The sequence below is a fragment of the Ammodytes marinus genome, assembly GCF_949987685.1.
Source record: "Ammodytes marinus genome assembly, chromosome: 10".
Lineage (NCBI taxonomy): Eukaryota > Metazoa > Chordata > Actinopteri > Uranoscopiformes > Ammodytidae > Ammodytes > Ammodytes marinus.
The window spans coordinates 16,014,821-16,036,092 of record NC_137214.1 but is presented as its reverse complement, the minus strand read 5'-3'; the positions used below and the strand labels follow the sequence as shown (position 1 = coordinate 16,036,092).

The 21,272-nt window shown below is 39.9% G+C and overlaps 2 protein-coding genes across 2 annotated transcripts in view; both read left to right on the top strand.

Annotated features, from left to right (window-relative positions):
* Positions 1 to 7,292: 7,292 nt before the first annotated feature.
* LOC307256951 (protein eva-1 homolog C) lies at positions 7,293 to 10,956 on the top strand (the record flags this gene model as incomplete). Its single annotated transcript, XM_080036066.1, has 8 exons — positions 7,293 to 7,377; positions 8,069 to 8,280; positions 8,389 to 8,512; positions 8,591 to 8,743; positions 9,021 to 9,164; positions 9,253 to 9,324; positions 9,417 to 9,497; positions 10,571 to 10,956. 8 exons carry the CDS (start codon positions 7,293 to 7,295, stop codon positions 10,954 to 10,956), a joined length of 1,257 nt encoding a protein of 418 aa, XP_079892192.1.
* A 3,785-nt stretch (positions 10,957 to 14,741) lies between these two features.
* ocrl (OCRL inositol polyphosphate-5-phosphatase) overlaps positions 14,742 to 21,272 on the top strand; it is a 20,632-nt gene continuing 14,101 nt past the window's right edge. Inside the window, exons 1-7 of the mRNA XM_080035866.1 lie at positions 14,742 to 14,804; positions 16,740 to 16,831; positions 17,179 to 17,217; positions 17,642 to 17,755; positions 19,497 to 19,694; positions 19,858 to 20,107; positions 20,288 to 20,461. Coding sequence (XP_079891992.1) covers positions 19,526 to 19,694; positions 19,858 to 20,107; positions 20,288 to 20,461 — 593 coding nt within the window. The 5' untranslated portion in view covers positions 14,742 to 14,804; positions 16,740 to 16,831; positions 17,179 to 17,217; positions 17,642 to 17,755; positions 19,497 to 19,525. The remainder of the gene's footprint in view (positions 14,805 to 16,739; positions 16,832 to 17,178; positions 17,218 to 17,641; positions 17,756 to 19,496; positions 19,695 to 19,857; positions 20,108 to 20,287; positions 20,462 to 21,272) is intronic.

Here is a 21,272-nt window from a genome sequence, read left to right as displayed (position 1 = left end):
GTGTTTTGACTGAAGGCTCCTTGGAGGCTATCGCTCTGAACATACTTTACAAGCTTGGGGGGAGAGGGAGGACCCAGAGAGAGGGGCGTGGTGCACACTCTTATATACCCAGAGCCAAACTATGAGGAGAGAGCTTAAAATAGGATCCTTTGCATATTACAATACACAGGAACTGATAAAACCCCGTGACTCATACAAATTCAGACAATCAGTCACATTCCAACACTGAGATACACAATCTACTTTTGAGGCAGAAAGTAATCCTAAACGTTATATCTGAATAATGTTACATGTGTTTTACGGCTACAAGAATGTGAAAAATGCCTGAACTTTCAACTTAAAAGTCATGTATTATTGATTAATGGCTTTCTTTCTGATAGCTACAATGATATAGAAATGTAAAAATAGAAATATATATTTTTGTTTTTGCCTATATGGCACCATCATCAGGCCAACATTTGTTTTTGTCTAATACTTTGGTTAAAAACCAAATATTTTCAAACATGTATTAAGGTCATCCTCAGCTTGGGCTAAATTAGCATGTTAATGTTGATTTAGCTAAGATGCTGAACAAAATAGAAATGATCCTTGTTAACATAGATGTAGCATTATAACTGTGGGTATTTTAGCATGCCAATGTTAGCATTAAACTCAAAGCATGTGCCTTATATGTAAGACTGCCATTATAATTCATTACACTTTTGCAATTGCAATATTACCTTTGTTTTAGGTTACTGTGGTATGCTAATTAGGTATTCTATTGACCGTCCTAAAATGCTTGTCTGTTTCTTTGTGTGTGTATACATCAAAAAAGTTTAGTTTTTTTTTCATTGTTGTTTTGCTACTTTCACTTAATTAAAACATCTGAATATTCCTACCACTACTGAATATTGTGTACATTTGTAACTAACGTTTTCGACTTTGACCACAGAAGAGGTCAAGTTGCGTTTTGCCACCATCCTTTCAAACAAAGGCAGGATATTTCCGGGGCATCTGAGAAATTAATCGAATAATGTCAAAGGGAATCCCCTCAGTGTTTTGGGCGCAACAAAGAAGGAGGTGAAGGCTTATTTTGACTGCTGATTGTTTTTATTGAGTTGAGGAATGAAGAAAGTAATTAAAAGACTTTTAACAATCTATCTGTTTCCAGTTATTTCCATTCATTTCATATATTTTTCCTACTGAAATTCCCATTTTTCTAAATTGTATTTAGCATCGATAAGTGGAGCTGTCTTGATATATAAAATAATGAATGTGACAATTCATATCACATACTTTTATATCATGACCACATATCTTCTGGGTCTGAGGGTGCAGTTCAGTATTGCTGTTTCTTGTAATATGGTATCACTTACAGTAAATAGGGGAAAGGGAAATTTGATGATGAAATCCCCATGCCGTGGTGTAGACTTCCCTAAAGAACTAAGAACATCATCATGGACAGGATTATGCAACAAATACAAGGAGATGAGATAGAAAAATACCCCTGAAGATACAAGGCTCTGTGCCATGCACTCTGTTTCAGGTGGCTGTGGGCCATGTACAACAAACCCATCTTATTAAAATTCCAAACAACAACGGGATGTTTAATGAATAACACTCGACCTTCACAAGAAATGTAACAAGACAGAGAAATTGAAAGAGAAATGTCTAGTTGGTGAGGTTACGGCCTAAGATTTTACAACCCGCCTTTGCACATAGTGGTACAATCCCTCATAGTGGGAAGATTTTAGGAGTAATTAGTCAGTTTATTGATACTTCCTAGGGGAGGTGACTGGAATTTCACTTGAGAATGACGTGGGAGTGTCACTCTTACTCACGCACATGATTAAAACGTTGGCTTCTCAATTTTAAATGATCAGCCTCATTATTACGTCAACTCAGCTATCCCAGGAGGGAGTGTTTATTGGAGGGTTGTTTGTTAAAGGACTGGAGTGCTAATCGGATGTTCATTCGTTCTGATTCACCGTCACAAGTGGCTGCAGTCTCACTGATAATGTCCATGACAGCACTGTAGGTGTTTTGTTACAGTGTTTGGTTGGTATGACAACAGCTGTCTCACAGGGTTGAGAAAGAAAAGGATATGTAAAAGAGGAAATTAAGGTTATAATCACAGCCTTTTCTATTGAAACAAAACCAACGGACTGTGGCTCTGCAGAGGGGACAGCAGGGGAGTTTTCCGGAGTATTCCTGGAAAAGACCTTTCACTTCCGCTTCCACAGAAAAAAAAGACAGGCAAGTACTATCTCATGGAGATGGATACACACATCTCCACTGGACACACGCACGCATCTGGAAGTGACCTCCTGGTATGGAAGAGTTTATTAGACTTTAATATCTGTGAAAGCAAAACAGTTTTGTAAAAGCACAGAAGACAATTGACAAGTGTGTATCATGATTCACACGTATTTCACTATCCACAAACCTGTAATTTTTGACATGCAAATATGTAGAACTTACTCTGAAAATACAAAGTCATATTTACGCATTTACGGATCTGTTTCTGCTTGTGAAAAGGGGTTTGCATATTTGTGGATTACCTCCTGTGAGTTTGTGAGCCACATTACATTTTTACATAATTTTGTCCAACTTCTACCACCGAGATCTGTAGAACAAGCCTTACAAATGTGAAGTGCAATAATTTGTATGTGTGTAATTGTGTTTTGTAAAGTTATATCCACACAAAGAAAAAGTGATTTGCAAATATGTAGAATTTAGGCTGTAAATGTGTATTTTAATTTTGCATAATTGTTTTATTTTTTTTTAATGCAAATAGTTTCACCACAAAAAAAGACATGTCAACTCTTATTTACACATTTACAGAACCATTTCTACATGTGAAACTGGCTCTGCGCATTTGTGGATCGCTTCCTGTGCGCTCACGGAATATTGTCCCATTCGTGCCGCAGAGATCTGCAAAAATGAGACCTGTAAAATGAGGTCTGTATTTTTTAATTCTGTATCTTTAGGTGCAGTTAGACAGGTCCACCAGCAGATGGCGAACTCGCGGCGCAGCCTTTATATACTATTTATGGGCGAACCACATGGCCCCCTTGACCAATCAAAGGAGCTTGTTCAGGGGCGGCCACCTCATTGGTTCATTTGGAGGCCTGTCACACGAACAGAGGAGGGGAAAAAAGATGTCCACAGCTCAAGCTCATTCTCGAGTTCGTCGGACATTGTTCCTCGTGAATGAGCAGGAAAGCAGCTGGCTGCAGACTAGCGGAGCTGAGTATCGGTGATAAGAGAGGTATGTTGTTATGCTGACCCACCATTATACTATCATACAGTAGTTTGTGCGCTGGTCACCTGCGAGGGTAATCAGCATTTCTTGCTAGGCTATTTAGCGAGCTAGCTGATATGTTACACTAAGCATGATTATTTGAGTTTGTCGCCGTCATTTTTAGCACACAGACATGCCGCGACCCGCGACAGGCAAAGCTTCTCCCTTTCATATAATATTTCAATTGTAATACAACAATATGCCAACTAATTATAGATGGTCATTTAAATGCAGGCTATACATGTGTGGGGCAGTTACCTCTAAAAAAACGTTTTACTACGTTTTTTTTCAAATGTACGCATAAGTCATATTGCCCAACTGCAAATATTTCTGAGAACATTGTAATACATAAAATGCTTATTTAATGTAAGTAATCAACTGAAAAAGTTTCTTGATATCTTTTAGATGAACATATAATCCTATTCCCCTTCAGTGTCTCACTTTTAATTACTGTAGCCCATACTTTTGCTGTAAGCGGGGATAACCACTGAAAAGCTACCAATATAAAAGGTCTATCACATCAATACATTCTAGGGATGTATAGGATATAAAAAACACAATTATTATTTGAGCACACAGATTGTACTGATATGTGGTCTGACCCATTGACAAAGTGAAAACCTAGCAACAAACTGTATGTGACCATTCAAGTGATATCAATCAATCAATCTTTATTTTTGGTTCACAAATAGGTCCATAGAAATGGATAAAAAGTAAAGAAATACATCAAATAAACAAGCAGGCAGGAGTACACCACAAAGCAATGTAACACTGTGAAACGGGCCCAGCAGCAAAAAAGAATTAGCACCTAGAACAAATAAAATACAAGTGTGCAATATAATAGTTTCACCCATTAACAATGCCATGTCAGAGCAAGTAACTTTTGTTCTACCATATTTTCAAACTAGCAGAACATCTATCTACTTTAGCATGCAGTAACTAAATGATCTGTTTCCAGTGCTTTGATAATTGTTAGTGTTGTTCTTTAGTCGTCTTCACTTCCACTGTCCCAAGAGCAGCTGAGAATAGCTTGTCAAATTCTGAATTGGATGGGAGATTCCCATGGCTGACGTGAGTGGAGGTGGTTCAAAGGCAACATCCCATTTCATCCACATGCAAACATGAAACCTACGCTTGCCCGGTCATCATAGGAGTTACAGAGAATGTAGTAATCGTTTATAAAACTGCATGATGACAGTGGGGTTGGATAACTCTAGAAAACTACAACTGAGGAGTAGTAAAACAAAGTTATGAGTTCACAAATACATTCACATGTTTAGTTCTGTAATTTTCCAACTTACATAAAATAGACAAAGTCAAAATGTTCATGGATAGCCAATCAATCAGCATTAGGTTAGTGCACTGTCATTAGTCCTTGCTTGTGATTTCTATAAGGTCTTTTTAACAGGGATATGAAAAAGATGACCCTTAACATAGCCAGTGCTTTGCATGTGCTTGAGGGATCTGAGGTTGGTTTGGTCCCGTGACAGTATGAACTGGAGATGGTCCAGGTCCAGAGCTTGATGGTCTGTAGTGCAGCCAGTCCAGAAAACGATTCAGCAGCATTTCCTAAATGGGGAAAGATACATTCTGTTACAATAATGTCCATAACATTATAGGTTACACAACCATGTGTCATATGAGTATGCATGTTTTAATTAAAATCTCATTACAGTACTGGCTCCTGGTATTCTTCTTAGCATTATTGTATGTAAAAGCATGTCCAGCTGAAAGCACCATAACAGTCAGGGGAGGCTTGTAGTACCTTTCTTTGACAGCTTGTGTTACTTTGCAAACTATAAAAATAAACAAGGTGACGCTAATCATGTTTTTTTTTCCCTGAAGTGCATAATTATGAAACTCATCTGATCACAATACTTTGGCAATGTTACTGCAATTCTTTAACTACACCAAGCTCACAATACTATCACTTTAACCCTGTAACACCAGTTACTAGATACACAGGTGACCAACACACACATTACTAAGAGTAAAACGTTTTTTTAGAGGTAACTGCCCCACACATGTATAGCCTGCATTTAAATGACCATCTATAATTAGTTGGCATATTGTTGTATTACAATTGAAATATTATATGAAAGGGAGAAGCTTTGCCTGTCGCGGGTCGCGGCATGTCTGTGTGCTAAAAATGACGGCGACAAACTCAAATAATCATGCTTAGTGTAACATATCAGCTAGCTCGCTAAATAGCCTAGCAAGAAATGCTGATTACCCTCGCAGGTGACCAGCGCACAAACTACTGTATGATAGTATAATGGTGGGTCAGCATAACAACATACCTCTCTTATCACCGATACTCAGCTCCGCTAGTCTGCAGCCAGCTGCTTTCCTGCTCATTCACGAGGAACAATGTCCGACGAACTCGAGAATGAGCTTGAGCTGTGGACATCTTTTTTCCCCTCCTCTGTTCGTGTGACAGGCCTCCAAATGAACCAATGAGGTGGCCGCCCCTGAACAAGCTCCTTTGATTGGTCAAGGGGGCCATGTGGTTCGCCCATAAATAGTATATAAAGGCTGCGCCGCGAGTTCGTCATCTGCTGGTGGACCTGTCTAACTGCACCTAAAGATACAGAATTAAAAAATACAGACCTCATTTTACAGGTCTCATTTTTGCAGATCTCTGCGGCACGAATGGGACAATATTCCGTGAGCGCACAGGAAGCGATCCACAAATGCGCAGAGCCAGTTTCACATGTAGAAATGGTTCTGTAAATGTGTAAATAAGAGTTGACATGTCTTTTTTTGTGGTGAAACTATTTGCATTAAAAAAAAATAAAACAATTATGCAAAATTAAAATACACATTTACAGCCTAAATTCTACATATTTGCAAATCACTTTTTCTTTGTGTGGATATAACTTTACAAAACACAATTACACACATACAAATTATTGCACTTCACATTTGTAAGGCTTGTTCTACAGATCTCGGTGGTAGAAGTTGGACAAAATTATGTAAAAATGTAATGTGGCTCACAAACTCACAGGAGGCAATCCACAAATATGCAAACCCCTTTTCACAAGCAGAAACAGATCCGTAAATGCGTAAATATGACTTTGTATTTTCAGAGTAAGTTCTACATATTTGCATGTCAAAAATTACAGGTTTGTGGATAGTGAAATACGTGTGAATCATGATACACACTTGTCAATTGTCTTCTGTGCTTTTACAAAACTGTTTTGCTTTCACAGATATTAAAGTCTAATAAACTCTTCCATATCCTGGAAACAAGAGCCTTATCTCCGTTAACAGAGACTGGTCTGTTCAACAGAATGAATCTTAATTTTGGCATAACACACACACACACACACACACACACACCCGAAGGTCAAGTTATTACAGATTTGATCCTGTAAACTAAATATAAATATTGACTTGCAAGTGAGTCCCTGCAGATGCATGATGGATATGGATAGTTCAGCATTTTGAAAAAATAAAATAAAATAATTTCATTACTGAGAGTCAGACATAAAGATCAACACCAATCCCATGTTTCCAAATAAACTTGTCATAGCAACAACAATGGTGGTCCCATTGTTCTCGTACAGAGACTAATACCAAAACCTCTGCTCACTGGCCATATCCTGGAGTCCGTCCCGTCACTGAAGACACTGCCCAGGAGTGCTAGTAAGATGGTTCAACTGTTTTTCATCAAGAAATTGTTCCAAAGCATAACTCCCACAACCGGTCAAAAGAGAGGTCACACTATGAAGATGTTGTGACTGAAATACTGCAATTTTAATAAACTAAAAAAGCTGACATGTGTGTTGGAGTTGACTAAGCTGACAGATTTCTACTTATACAATGAAAGTACGTATCAAATGTACCAGAGCTCAGCTGTCACCTCAGTTCAAAGCAGTTAACTGTGAGAGGGGGTGGCTGTTTCTTGTCAACACAATGGCATCATTGACCCACTGGTCATTCCCTCCTAGGCAGTCTATAGCACAGCAACTCATTACAACAAATCCTGTGGTGCAGGATATGCACAATGACAATGCCATGGAGTTTCCTCTTCTTATCTCTTCTTTTGGCTCTGAAGACACGCACCTCACACTCGGCTCAGGACTTTTCTGGTAAGCGCTTTGCTTGTCAACATCAATTATTTGCTTTTTCAGGAGAAAGCCTAACACTGACAGGGTATTTTTCAGCCATGAAGGGTTTGCGGGGGAAGCAACTTAGAACAATTAAGCATCCCTTAATTTTTTTCCCTGCACATCCTGCTTTTCCAACAGCCAGTGCAACTCATGCTGAAAGACCAGAATCAGGGTCATGAGCTGTGGTCCTCACAGAAAATGACCAAATACTGCCAAAGCAATCAACTACAGTTCAGTTGTTTTGACTCCTGACAGTGAAATGTGATGAATGACATCATGCTAATGATGATATGTTCAGAGAAAGCCAAAGGTGGTTTTATGTATTACACTCCTCCATTGTGAGGATTGAAGTGTATCTCTATATTTGACCTGATGACCTCAGCACAGATTTATTACAGTCTGCGGGTACAGGCTCTAAGAGGCCTTATAATAGTTCATTGTGAGCGAGTGCCTGGTACTGCCTCTCATTTATCTAACCTCACACACACACACACACACACACACACACACACACACACACACACACACACACACACACATACATCTATCTAACATTTTGATTCCCACAAAATTTTCTTTAGGTTGCACTATTCTCTTTTCCATGAGAGTTTGCTAACTAACTCAGCCACTCATAAAAGAGAAATGAGTAGTATATTTTGTTCTCTTTCAGTGTACCTCCACACCATCCTGAAGAACCACACGGCTCATGCCTGTGAAGGAGACAGACTTGTCGTCGAATGTCCCTCCAGGACTTCTGTGACTGTCCTGTCTGCCTTCTATGGGCGACGTGTTGGTAGTCAGCATTTATGCCCTTCTGCAAACACAAACTCAAACTTAACTGTGGACGAGGACACAGAGTGCACTTCCCCGGTTGCTATTGAGGTACACCAAACTACAGCAAGATGAATATGCCTTTCCTCAAAAAAATTTCATGGCTCACATGGCAGATGAATGCATTTATCAAGGCTTTCTTTTTCTCACCCCTTGCAGAAAGTGCTGTCAGAGTGTCAGGACCACCATTCTTGTCACATCCCTGTCTTGAGTCCAGTGTTTGGGAAGGACCCCTGTCCTCTCACCAGCAAATACCTTCTTGTCTCCTACAAGTGCAGACCAGGTAGGTTGCTAAGGCACTAGACTAGATTGGTAGATGTTCATCGATATACTCCTTCTCTATGATTATGTGTATTTTCAGAGCACCACCGAACAAGGCTGGTGTGTGAAAACGAGCGTCTGAGGCTCATGTGTAAAAATGAGACTGTCCTAGCGATCTACTCCGCCACGTTTGGACACCTGCTGCACGGCAGTCCTCACTGTCCTCAGGAACCTGGATCACATGCTGACATGGGTCTGGAACAGAGCGCTTAAGTGCTACCTTGTTGCAATATAGTTTCAGAAATATCAGTTTTGCTGTGTGTGACCTATTCATGTATTAGTTTACATTAATAAAGCAGTAGGCCTAGTTGATGATCCGTTTTACTGGTGCATCATACGTAAGAATGTGTTTAACCACAGGTGTAATGTTGCTTATCAAAGTTGAGATTTAAAACCAGTCCATAATGGTACAATACAAAAACAATATAGCCTACCAGTACATATTATTTATTTCACTTAATTTATTCCAGAGTGTCTGTCCCCATCGGCTCTGAGGAAGGTATCACGCAGATGTCATGGCAGAATGAACTGCTCAGTGCTGGCAGACACTCAAACCTTTGGAGACCCATGCTTCCCCAACACCAGGAAACACCTGCGAGTGTCCTTCACTTGTGGTAGGTCACAAATCGGATGTTAGCGCTTGTGACTGATATGGTGTGCTGCATCATTTAGAAAAAACAAACCCTCTCATTTTCTTTTCAGTGCCTCGGTATCTTCTGGAAGATGTCGGTCGAGGGTCAACAGATCCCTTCATGATCTCAGACTACACACACGGTGAGTGTAAAAAAGAGAAAAAAAATCCCAGGTTATTTTGCATGCAGCAGACTTTGACTGGCGTCTGAGCCCGGACCCCCTCTCACCTGCAGGTGGATGGTACACTGGCCCCACCTACAGGCCTAAAAACGTTCTCTTAACCAACTCTCTGGAGATCATTGAAAAAATACTGGGTATGTGCTCTGATGCCTGTGGATCTCAGGCTAGTGTTACATGTATAATTTGTTTCATTGTGCATCAATAACTATATTTTAAGGGGTCATACAAGTGTTTTGTCATTTTTTATTTCTACAAAACTAACCTGAGCAGCTCAAACAGATAAATTGAGGGGTGGCAATTGATAAATAGAAGTAAGCCTATTTGTGATGCTTTTGTGTCTTTAATCACAAACTGTGCATATTGGATTAGATTATTTCCACATTTTTGTCAATACACAGAGTACAGAATAAAGTATGAACATGTGCAGTAGATACAGTATGATTATAAAAAAAACATACAGTATCTTTTTAATCGCTCCACTGCATTTTCATGTAGTAAAACATAATTTTGCATGACTGCTTTGCAATACTGCTAAACATTTTCCAAAGCATTCTGTTCTTCCCTTCATTTCAGTCAGCCAGTCATTGCCTTTCATTTTATTAGTGTTTCAAAATCGATTTGAGTGTAGACCTATGTGAAAGCTGCTATAGTGTGTAACTTTTTCATATAAATTAATGTCTGTTACATTCAAGCCATGACCAAACGAGTGGACACGTAGTAGATTAAGCCTATCAGCTCCAAAAAAATGTCTCTGTATTTGTATAGAAGCATTTACAAGTTGGTGTCGCCCCCGACACTGGCTCATGAGCACAATACCAAGAAGATCCCAAGAAATGTTTCAGTTGATTCTACTTCTAAGAAAAAACCTGGACGTACAGCAGAAGGTATAAAATCCATGAGAGATCACCGATCTACTCATATATGCTCCGTAATGTTGTTGTACTCGCAATTCCTCATGGGGGCAACAAAAGTTACGCACTATAGCTAAAAGATAGATCAGGTGGTCAAGTAGGTCAATCATTAAGCACCTTTCAAGGTCACATCATACAATTGTCATAAAATACTGACGGGAAACAAAGTAGTGGCTTCTTGAAAGTAAACTATGTGCTATGCAAAGAATAAGCAATTTATAGTTGATTGGTTTACACAAATATAAACACCAGTAGAGTCTCTGAGGTTTTATCCAGGATCATCACCTCTCTTCCAGGTCTCCCAGAGCGAGTGGCTCTGTACTTTGTCTCCGGCATCTGTGCTGGTCTGGTTTTCCTGCTCTGCCTGTTTGGTGTACGCTCCACAATAGTGAGGGACGTTAAAGATCTGGTCTCCGAGCTGAAACAAGAGTTGAAAGCATCTCGCAGGCGCCGCAAGGAGCTCATGGATGACCTGTTCGATGACGACATCTCAGACACGTCCTCCTTCTGTCGCCTCACGCAATCCTACCGCAAAACAGACATCCTAAGTCCCCCCACTTTGACGGTAGAGATGGTGGAGCGCGAGGCGGAGCAGACCAGGGATCAGCCCAACGGAGACATTTGGCCCCATAGAGACTCCAGCCCTTACGCCATTCACAAGATTAAAACCTACAACACTTGAGAGAAGTCACATGTATGAGGGAAATTACTTCAAAAGCACCCTTCTGCTATGAAATTGTATTTGTGGGCCGACATTACATTTATTTTGAAAAACTATTTAACTGTGCCTTTTTATCCGTGTATTGTCATTCGTGGCCAGGTGGCTTTAACAGTGGTGGAAGTATAAGGTTGCACAAAATGGTGTACCATGAATGTGTAAATTAAGGACTGTTACTGTTGTAACATATGACATGACACATGACTCTTAGCAATAAATAGTTAAATACATGAAGTCTTTTTTTACTTGGTTAATTACAATAATCATTAAGATTAACCTCAGACTTTGAATTCTTTAACATATATGTTAAAGAATTCAAAGTTATTTGATATATATACAGAATAACATTGTGGCCAAAATGCAGCCTCAGTTAATTTAACTTATTTTCTGCTTACATTTGTTTCGGTTGTAGGATGTCAAGTGTAGATACCATTAGCCCTATATATAGTTCAAGTCACTCTAAATAAAAAAGATTATAATAGTGGGGTGAGAATTGTGGTCTATAAATAAGGTGGATTTAGTTACAGAAGAGGATTTGTCAGTCTGAACCCTAGACCTGCATAAGAAATGCAAGACTAGTAATTTCTTACTAATCAGTATCAATCAGCACTTAACCCTCTCTCATTAACACCACTGAGCCGAGGCAAGAGACTTCAATGGCCGACAGAAGCTGAGAGACTGTGGTTGTACTGGACAGCTTCCATGTGCAAATGTGTGTGAACGGGAGCAGGACATTCCTGAACAAACACAGCATTGGTTTCTGTGAAACCTCCCTGGATAAAGAAAGATAAAACTAACACAGACAGACATGCATGTTAACAAGCTATCTCACGGTACAAAAAGTAATTCAAAGTAGCCTCATCCTTTTAAAGTGGTGTGTGCATTTGTGCATCATAAACTATAATCCAATAATATGCATAATCCTTAAATGGGCCATTCATCATCATTAGTAACCTTTTAGGTATATTTTGATGCAAATAGCTTTTACTCAAGTAAAGTTTTGAATGCATGATTTCTCATTTTAAGACTTTATTTCTACATTGAGGTATTGCCGTCAGTTTTGGTAATTCTTCCAAAACTGACAAGCAGTAAAGAGAACAATTATAAATAGGAACACGAGGATGATGTCCATAGCCTGCTGGAAAATATGTACATCCTTTCAATCCATCAATTTGGGACAACACACATTTGGTACTTTTTAAAACAGCATGTATGATAACATATTAACTTAATTTTCTGTGACTTTAATTCCTTGTCAGATAGTGGATGCTTTTGTGGAGTTTGGCCTCTAAAAGTCCTTTAAATGAAACAATCAATGTTCCTGCTCATAACTCATGTCCGTCACAGTGCTTTACAGTAGTTTTGCTTAGCTTTTGTTTTGCCGTTTTGTTTTCTTTTGCGTAATGTATATTGTTTGTTAGCATTATTTACAATGATATCATTGTAAAATGATTTTGGGTTTATCAAACCAACTGGGGTTAATCATTTGCTAATTGTTTTTGATTAATTCTGTATTAGTTATTTTTCTTTAGGCTGGAGATGGTTGCCAAACTTTAGGGAGGCTATGGCACCCATGGTGAGGTCTCACTTGCATGTGAGTTAGAGCACTGGGATACAACGACGCATTATTTTTCACCAGTTTTTGATTGCAGTGACTATTGATTCGAGGCACTTGAGGTGAGTGGTAGCATCCCTAGACACTCCTCAGGCTTGTCTCTTAGCAGTTGGCCTCAGCTTTGGTCTGTTAGTTTTAGGTTGGACTTCCATTTTAGATTAGACTCTGTGACTTTTAGATTTTATATAAGATTGTAGCTGAAGACTGTAATAAAAAAATATTTCCCATTTACCTACTCATTTTTCCCAGTAATGCACATTTAGATTATTTACCATTTTAAATAAAAATGTGGTTACTTTTGAATTCCTGTCTCTGTCAGTCAGTGAACAAATCTGCTTGCCTTATCAGCACTGTTAATAATATTCAAACACAAAAGTAACATCCAATATTAGCTATAGGCTACTGTATTTCCTAGGGTGTAGGCTACCCCTGATCACGTTGTCGGGCCTCCTCTCAAATCTCCCCGTATGGCCCTCTATGATACACCAACAATAGTTGGATCCATTGCCATGGGTTATTATAACTTATGTGGTGAAGAAAACACATAGCTTGTCTGGAACATGACTATTCCTTAAAAGATATTTAGCCTATTTATTACGAATATTATGTAGGCCTATGTCAAAATAGGACAGCAATTGTGGTGGAAGTAAGGTAGGCCACTCAGATCCTCTACTAAAGGTAACAACACTGTAACTCAGTTACAAGGAAAATTCCTACATCCGAAATGATGGGCTACATCCGAGTAAGAGTAGGCCTAGTAGCCTATAGGCTACAACCAGCAAAGTGTGCTCAAAATATAAATTTAAAAAATATCTTTATGCAAATTGTGTGTTAAATTATTGGGCCCTCAGGGTATGCCTACAGAAGGATTCTATTTGTATCAATATAGGATTGTTATTTGTTATCGGATTTTCCTTTCCAGATTGTTTAGAATTTGAATGGGGCCAAAATTAAATAGTGGCCTGTAACCGTCGTGGGGATGTTATACTCTCGTACAATTTTGTCTTTGGCCTTTGTGTTGAAAAATGGAAGGCCAAGAAGCTACATTAACCCCGCGGCAGAAGGTGGCGTTATATGCCTCGTACTGGCTTCAAACCGCATTTAAAAACCGAGACGATGAAGCCGCATCGACTCACCAAGCAGGCAGAGGGAGGGGGACAAACTGTCACGGAACGAGCGTTACTAGCTAGGGTTTTTGCCAGCCATGTAGTCTGACCAGCCTATGCCCTTAAAAACACAAGCCGGATCTTTCAAGTTTGTTCAACAATGGCGCACACTTACTGGGATATTTTGACCTCTCGGCTTTGTTCAACATTTCCCATACACCAACTACACCAATAACAACAACAAACATCTGGCTAAGAAGCTAACAGGCGTTTAGCATTAGCACACCGGGCGGCTGAACAGCTGTCACCCTCGGAAGGCCGCCGCGCCGGGTGGGGATTTAACTTTCTCCGCCCGCATCTGGACTCAACCAACACCAAGTCGTAGCCAATGATACAGCGGTATTTGTTGTTTATTGGTAAGAATGGATACCGCTTTGGGGATATGCGACGAGGAGTGCTTGGCAATATCCTTTGAACTAATTCAAAACCTTTTTTGCTAAGTGTTTTTTTTCTGTCTGCTCTAGCTAGTCGGCTAACGTTAGCATGTCGGCTAACTTGACGAAATTATTAGACAACAAAATACGACACACTGTGTTTTAGTAACTAGCTGGGGTAATTTACCTTGTTCTTTTGGCTACAGTTGACTTTAAATGAAACTCCCAACTAACAATATGACTTCTTATTAAACCCACTTGTTCTTGAGGAGAATAACGTTAGCCCTGATTTAGTTTTGTTGGCTGCCACTAACCACCTGAGCTGCTCCTCTACCCCCTTTTTTTTTACCCAGTTAGGCTACTTATGACTTGTCATTAATTTGCCTCCTGGCTCGTCCTAACAGAGAAAATTAATTCAAAGTGCTTTCAGTCTAACTACACGCATAACTAGTTCATAAGCGTACATTGACAAATGAAGCTTTTTCTGCAGTTAATTAAAATAACAGCTCTAGTGCTTGTATGTCCAAGCGCCTTTCTCACCCCTCAGTCTAAATAATTCCTTGATCGTGATTCTCACACTTTGAGAGCTCAGGAGCTGAGAGCTGGCCAGAAGGAGCCCAGACTACTGACACTAATTGAGCGCAGTGGAGAGTTTATGTAAGTATCAGAGAATCTTATGCCTGAACTGTATGCCAGCTAGTAGATACATTTAGTGAGTTGTCACAGGTGATGTCTGAGTTTTGCAGGAGCTCTGAACACATTGAGATTCTAGATGTTCATCTGCAGAATCGGTTTCCTTTTTAGCTTTCGCTTTAATCTTGCCATCTTTAAAATAGATACTTGCTGTGGTATATCTGACGGACATTTTAATTTAGGAACTGTTCTGTATTTTTTTGTGTAGATTGACTTAAACTGAGGGGATGTGATGCTTTTAAGGCCTTATATGAATGCAATACAAATGCAAATTTACGCAAATGCTTCAAAAGGCAATCCATTTAATTCTATCAAAAAGGAGTGTGTACCACCATGATGACAGCATCACACTAATAATGGACACAGTGATTTGTATTGTACAGTTTGAATTATGCGTGTTAGGGTTTGGTTAGTGAATGGTATAGTATTAAAGGCAGTAGCATGGGACTAAATCCAAACCGGTCAGATGTTTTTTCAGAAGAGTACCAACACTGATGCATTTCTAGTGTAAAATGAAAGTTATTTTCTGTGTCGTACGCAGATGACCCGGCATAATGCAGCACCTGACACAATGACTTGAAACAAATCTTACATGTTATAGTTACTAGAGTGTTAAGTGTCAGGTGTAAGCTGAAATACATGTGGTTAGAAAGGCTACAGGACGGTGTAGGACAGGGATCTGCTTCAGTGTTTCCTTAACAGGATTTTAACCCGGGTCTTGGCAGCTTGAGCGTTTGTTTTGTGAATGTGGATGCTCTTGACGGAAGACAAGTGGGTGTGTCAAACTGTCAGTGTTGTATGAGTTTGTAGCACGTTGTGGCGTGTGCTAGTTTGAGGATGAAAATAATTACTCCGACGCTAGCTCACTTCACATTAGCCAGAATTCCTCCATTTAGCCCTGAACTCTAATGAAACTCACATGGGAACACAAGCTCTGTCCTCAGCTGACAGAGCTGTTCTAAAAACACATACACACTTCTTGGGGTTCGTTTGTATTATATTTGATGCACCATTAACTTACAGATTTAAAATAACTATTTTAAAGGTGAGACAAGGTGGTTTACAGAGGACAGATAATAGAAACGATAAATTGTATCCTCAACAATAAAAATCAAGTTGAAGCTTTAGGTCTGACAGGCTGACAGACCTAAACAAATTTGACAAATCTGACAAATTTGTGCTGACTTCAGGGCTGCATGTTTGTGTTATTTGGTCCATGACATCGAAGGGGCTCCTGCTGATTTCAGAGGACTGTAGCAAAGCAGCGCTCCTCTCGAGAGTAATCAGACTTATTGTGAAGTAGAGGGGAAGTGTGGGCACTGCCCAGCGTGCCTCTTTGACCCTGGCTAATTGTCAGCCATTGTTTGAGGGAAATATGATCCTGTCTACATTAACACACATCACAGATTTGAGGCTGTTTTTATTGACAATTTAATGACCCAAAGCGTAGCTCCTCTGAAGGGGCTTCAGGTTGCTACAGTGGCCTTTTTCCCTTTCAACTAAACTGAAGCAGAACACTTTTTAGTTTTGACTCATTGTTTGCTTGTTGAACTAAAGCAACTGAACTGCAAATTAGAAAAATAAGCCTTTTTTTGCATGTTTGCATGTGTATTTCAGATTTTTTTTGATACATCTTACATTCACATTTTATTCGCCCGATATTAACAATGTAATCCTTACACTACATTTACCCATATGTTGCATCTCCAATTTTCGGTAATATAATATGTTAACACCGAATGCTGTGCATGGAGAAAAAAAAAAAAAAAAAAAACATTTAACTGCTGCAGCTCACCTGTATGTGTTATGAGTTTTAGATTATTGTTATTGAAAATCTTAAATTATGTTAAAACATCAAAGAGCTGATATTGTGCGTTACTATGTACTGCTCTCATACAGATTGGGTGTTTTGGCTACCCCTGATGCTGTTGCGTCTCGTCCAGTGGCTCAGTTGTCTATACCCATCAATGGTAATTTTGAAATTGTGAAAGGTATGTGAATGTTTTCCTTTTTTTTATTGTATCAATTTCCCAGTATTAACTGTTTTAAGTATGCAATTTATATTAAAATGTTCTGAATATTTTAAGTTGCCAAAACTATAAATTTAGTTGTTTTCTTCAGAAAAATGTGTATCATTATGTCCAATATACCATTCTTTAACACCTATGCACAGCACTGTCAAGTCATAGTGGTGTGAAAGGTAGAGGATTTCCTTAGAAGACATTTTTTAAAAGACAACAAATGACAACTTGTTCCTGTTGAAATGATTTATAACACCACTGGTTAACTCCCTCAACAGACCTTTGAACTGCATGGGCACTCTCTTCTTTTATTTCAGAGGCTGAGGAGGCCCTTCTTATAAACTTGTCAGGAAATTGTAAGTACTTTTTTATTTACCTCTCTTTAGGTTCAACTTATTCCATTTTCTGCTGTTTTCAATCAGATGATGCAGAAAATATGTTGTCTCTGTCCTTCAAGCAATTTGGATAGACTAACATTGGCTTGTATTGTTGAAAAAAAAAAAAGCTCCAACACATGGAACTTATTACAATACAGCCTCTATCCAACCGTAATACATTTTTAGAGCATGCCTTCAGAAAAATGCTAAGTCCTTTATTTAGCAGGAAGCGCTAATCATGAGTTACCATAGCTATCTGAAAGAATGCAGAATTGTCTCAGTATTCAATCACTCTGCTTTGTTTTTTCGACAGTCAGACAGCTTTCTAATGTGTTTGCATAGTCTAAAGGTCTCCAACATGTGTGTGTAAGTGTCAGTGTGTGTTTTATGTTCCCATCTTAAGCCTGTATTAAGATACGAATCAAAGGAGAAAAAGCCCCACAGCTGCTGCTGGAACTCCAGGATGACGATCGGACTCAGACTTTCTTGGTCCAGGTGAAGAGTGCCCAGCAAAAAGGTAAAACTCCACCGGCTGTCAGCGGTCTAAAGCAGTTTGAAAATTAATTATTTATTCACTCATCTAACATTTATCCATCGAGGGTCGATTACACCGCTCGCCACCCACACGCTTGGCTGCAATCAGATCCACCTCTGCAAATGCAGCCGGAAAGTACCAACACATATGACATCATGCTGTCATTTTATCATTAGGTTTAAGCCATTTAAATAATATACAAAGATACATACAAATGAATGAGCAGTGATTGCAAAAAACCAGTGTGCAATGCTAAAATTCCTGCAAAGTAGAGGGACTTTCTTTTTTTAGAGCATTTTGACGCAGCTTATAAGGAAGTATGATAAATTGGGCAAAGATGATGCTTTTTTGATTTGTGTTATGTGCTACCTTTTGTTATTATTATTTGCACTATCCTGTTCCTGCTGTAACCTGAAATTCCCCCACTGTCGGACTAATAAAGGATTTTCTTATCTTATCTACTATCTTTCTTTTTAAGGCATGTCTTTTTATTTATTTAATACATTTTCTGAAAGCATATGCATTGGAAATGTTGCTCTTGCAGCAGACTGGAATACATGATGGCTCATCTGATTTGTAGAAGATGCCACCATTCAAAATAAGGAAGACACTAACTGCATATTGTAGACTGGTGTGTTTTCAGTTTATTTCAAAGGATTTGCATTCTGCACTTTTCTGTGTGTGTGCTGCCAGGCACCTCCGACATTGGGGGGTAAATTTGCTGGATGGAGGGCACTTTCCAGTTAGACACACAGTATATATATCGGTGTGAGCCACTGAGCTAACCAAAGGTAACCCCAGTCAAGGAAGTGGGGAGAGGCTGCTGCACTGTGCTCTTTCTGCTGTGGCAGACGAGCGACTGGATGAGCGTCTAGTGATTCAGCTGCAGTGTGCAGCACCGGGAGCACTCTCGCACTGTTATAGGTTGAGGGTTCAACACTCTCTACGTGCACCACCCTGGAAATAAAATGCATTTTGAAGCGAGATCATAATGGCCTAGTTAGTCATTATTTATATTCTCAGAACCTGTTGAGCCAGTTCCCACTATCTTTTGCTTTAACTCACTAAACTTTCAGTAGTGCCCTTTTCAGTCTGCAATGCTAACAACAAGCCACATTAAAGCTTTAAAGCCTGTACTTCCTTTTACACCAACATTGCCCTTCTGGGTGTTAGCTAAGGGTGTGAACGTTTGCAAACGAACGTTTTATTGCACTGATGCTACTTACCAACGTAGTTCGTGTCAACCGGGTAACTTTAATCTTTAGGTCATCTTTCATCACTTTTCCGTGGCTGTGACTGGAGCCTTACGGCGACTCCCTGTATGTGTGAATTTGTGAATGCGCATGTGTGTCTTTGGCGTGTCTGCAATGCTGGCTGATACACACACACACACACACACACACACACACACACACACACACACACACACACACACACACAAAATGAGAGGAACGGACACATTCTGCAGACTCTCTTTTATCAATGCCAAATAGTTTGTGTTATTTGTGATGTGAAATGATTTTTTTTCAAAACTTTATATGTGTATTTATGTATATGTATATATATGTATGTATGTATATATATGTGCACATCCCTAGTGTCAACTCATACACACTTCAGAGAGGCCAGTGGAAACAGGATGTGAGTTTCCTAAGGTAAGTCAAAGGTTATATGAGGCACATTAGCTTCTATCTTCTGACAAAGTTGTTTATAATTTTTTCAGTTGAATCCACACTCGCTAAACCCAAAGCGATGGAGCCCATTGCACCAACCGCTCTGAGAGGTCCAGTCCCCATCCCACCGCAAAGAGCAAACAAGACTGCTGCTAACTCTGTGGGCTCTGGAGTCAACCCACCCAAATCTACTAGGCCACTGCCTCCCAACCTCAACAATAGCATGTCAACACATCAGACTAACACAGGTAATATACGGATACAATGTATTTACAAAAAAAAAAACATGCAAAAAAGGTAGTTACATTGATGACCAAACCCTCAACGAGTCTCATGTATTATATTAAATCTTTGTTTTCCAAGTTAGTTGCTGTGTCTGTTCGATTGAAGCCTCTGTTACTCTTTCTGAAGATCCAGTTCAGTCACTTGCCTCAGACTTTGGCTTTGAGGACAACTTCAACCACACTCTCAAAGTGGAGGAAAAGAAGAACCACCAGAATCGCATAGTTGCTGCTAGGGAGCCTCCTCCTGTTCCCCCTCTACCCCCTCGCAAAGCCTCCTTCACGCCAACCAATCCTCTGCCTCCTCCACCTATCCCCAAAGACAGAGCTGTCTCCCTGCAGGCCAAAGACAACTCCTTCAACGCGAACACCAAATCAGAGTAAGTTAACCTTTCATGACACGGTTTAATGGAAACTTGTATTTCATGGCTAAATTTACTTTTACATCAGTTAAGACAGTTTTGATTTAATCACAGCAGTGCAGAAGGCTCAGTATCCTAAAATGGTATTTTAACAAAACACAGCTGGTGTTGAATAATACTTTATTTTTTCCATTCCAGTAGTTATAGGTCAGGGTTTGACCGCGTGGACAGGCCCCCGTCATGGTGCGAAAGCCCCACCACCAACAGCATGAGACAGACTATGTTCTCAAGCCAGGCAGGACAAAGGGAATACCTCATCAAACACCGCCTGGGTAAAAAGGAGAGCGAGTATGTGGACATTGAGACCTTCAGGTGAGAGGAGTTTCTTTATTCTCTATATTGTTTTATACAGATGTTTACATACAAATGCTGCCCTTGCACACACTGGGCCTCATTTATCAACCATGCGTACACCAGAAAAGTGGGTGTACGCACATTTCCACGCAAACCTTGGCATTTATCAATTTGGACGTGAGCGTAGGGTACGCTCAAATCTCACGCCAGCTCTCACATCGTGTATGCAAGTTTGAAAACAGCATGGACTTGCAGTGTGGGCTGTGCCGGGTAGCCGATGACTTTGTTGGACTATTGTTAGTAGATAATACTAATGCAGTGTTTGCTCCGACCGAGATAAACATATTAAGCACTTTAAAATGTGCAGCATGGTGTGCAACTGAGTAGGAGCGCTGACTCAATAGTGCGCACACGGGCCACTTTGGAGCGCTGCATTGGACTGCGTAAGGGCAGTTGTCTCTGACTTGGAGCAGCTGGGGTGACACTGTGGCACGGGGGCTGCATTCATTCATCGCTTCTAAAATGTGAGCCTAAGTATTAAATATGTAGGCTATGCAAGTAGTACGCTGCTCTTTATGATAAAAATATACAGCACAACATTCAGCTTAACATTTTATTTAATTGACACACTTTTGAGATTTTAGTGAGCGATTTATTTCCACCATTAACCGGCAAGTTTCGGCTTGTTTTTCCGATCCGGCAGTAATGTTCCAGGATCGGTGGTGGAGCAGGACGGTGGGCGCTCTCACAGCTGGTGGTTGCCTTGCCCTGTGGAGGTTAATACGAGCCGGTTTGGGCAGCTGACGGCTGACCACTCGTGCCGAGCGCA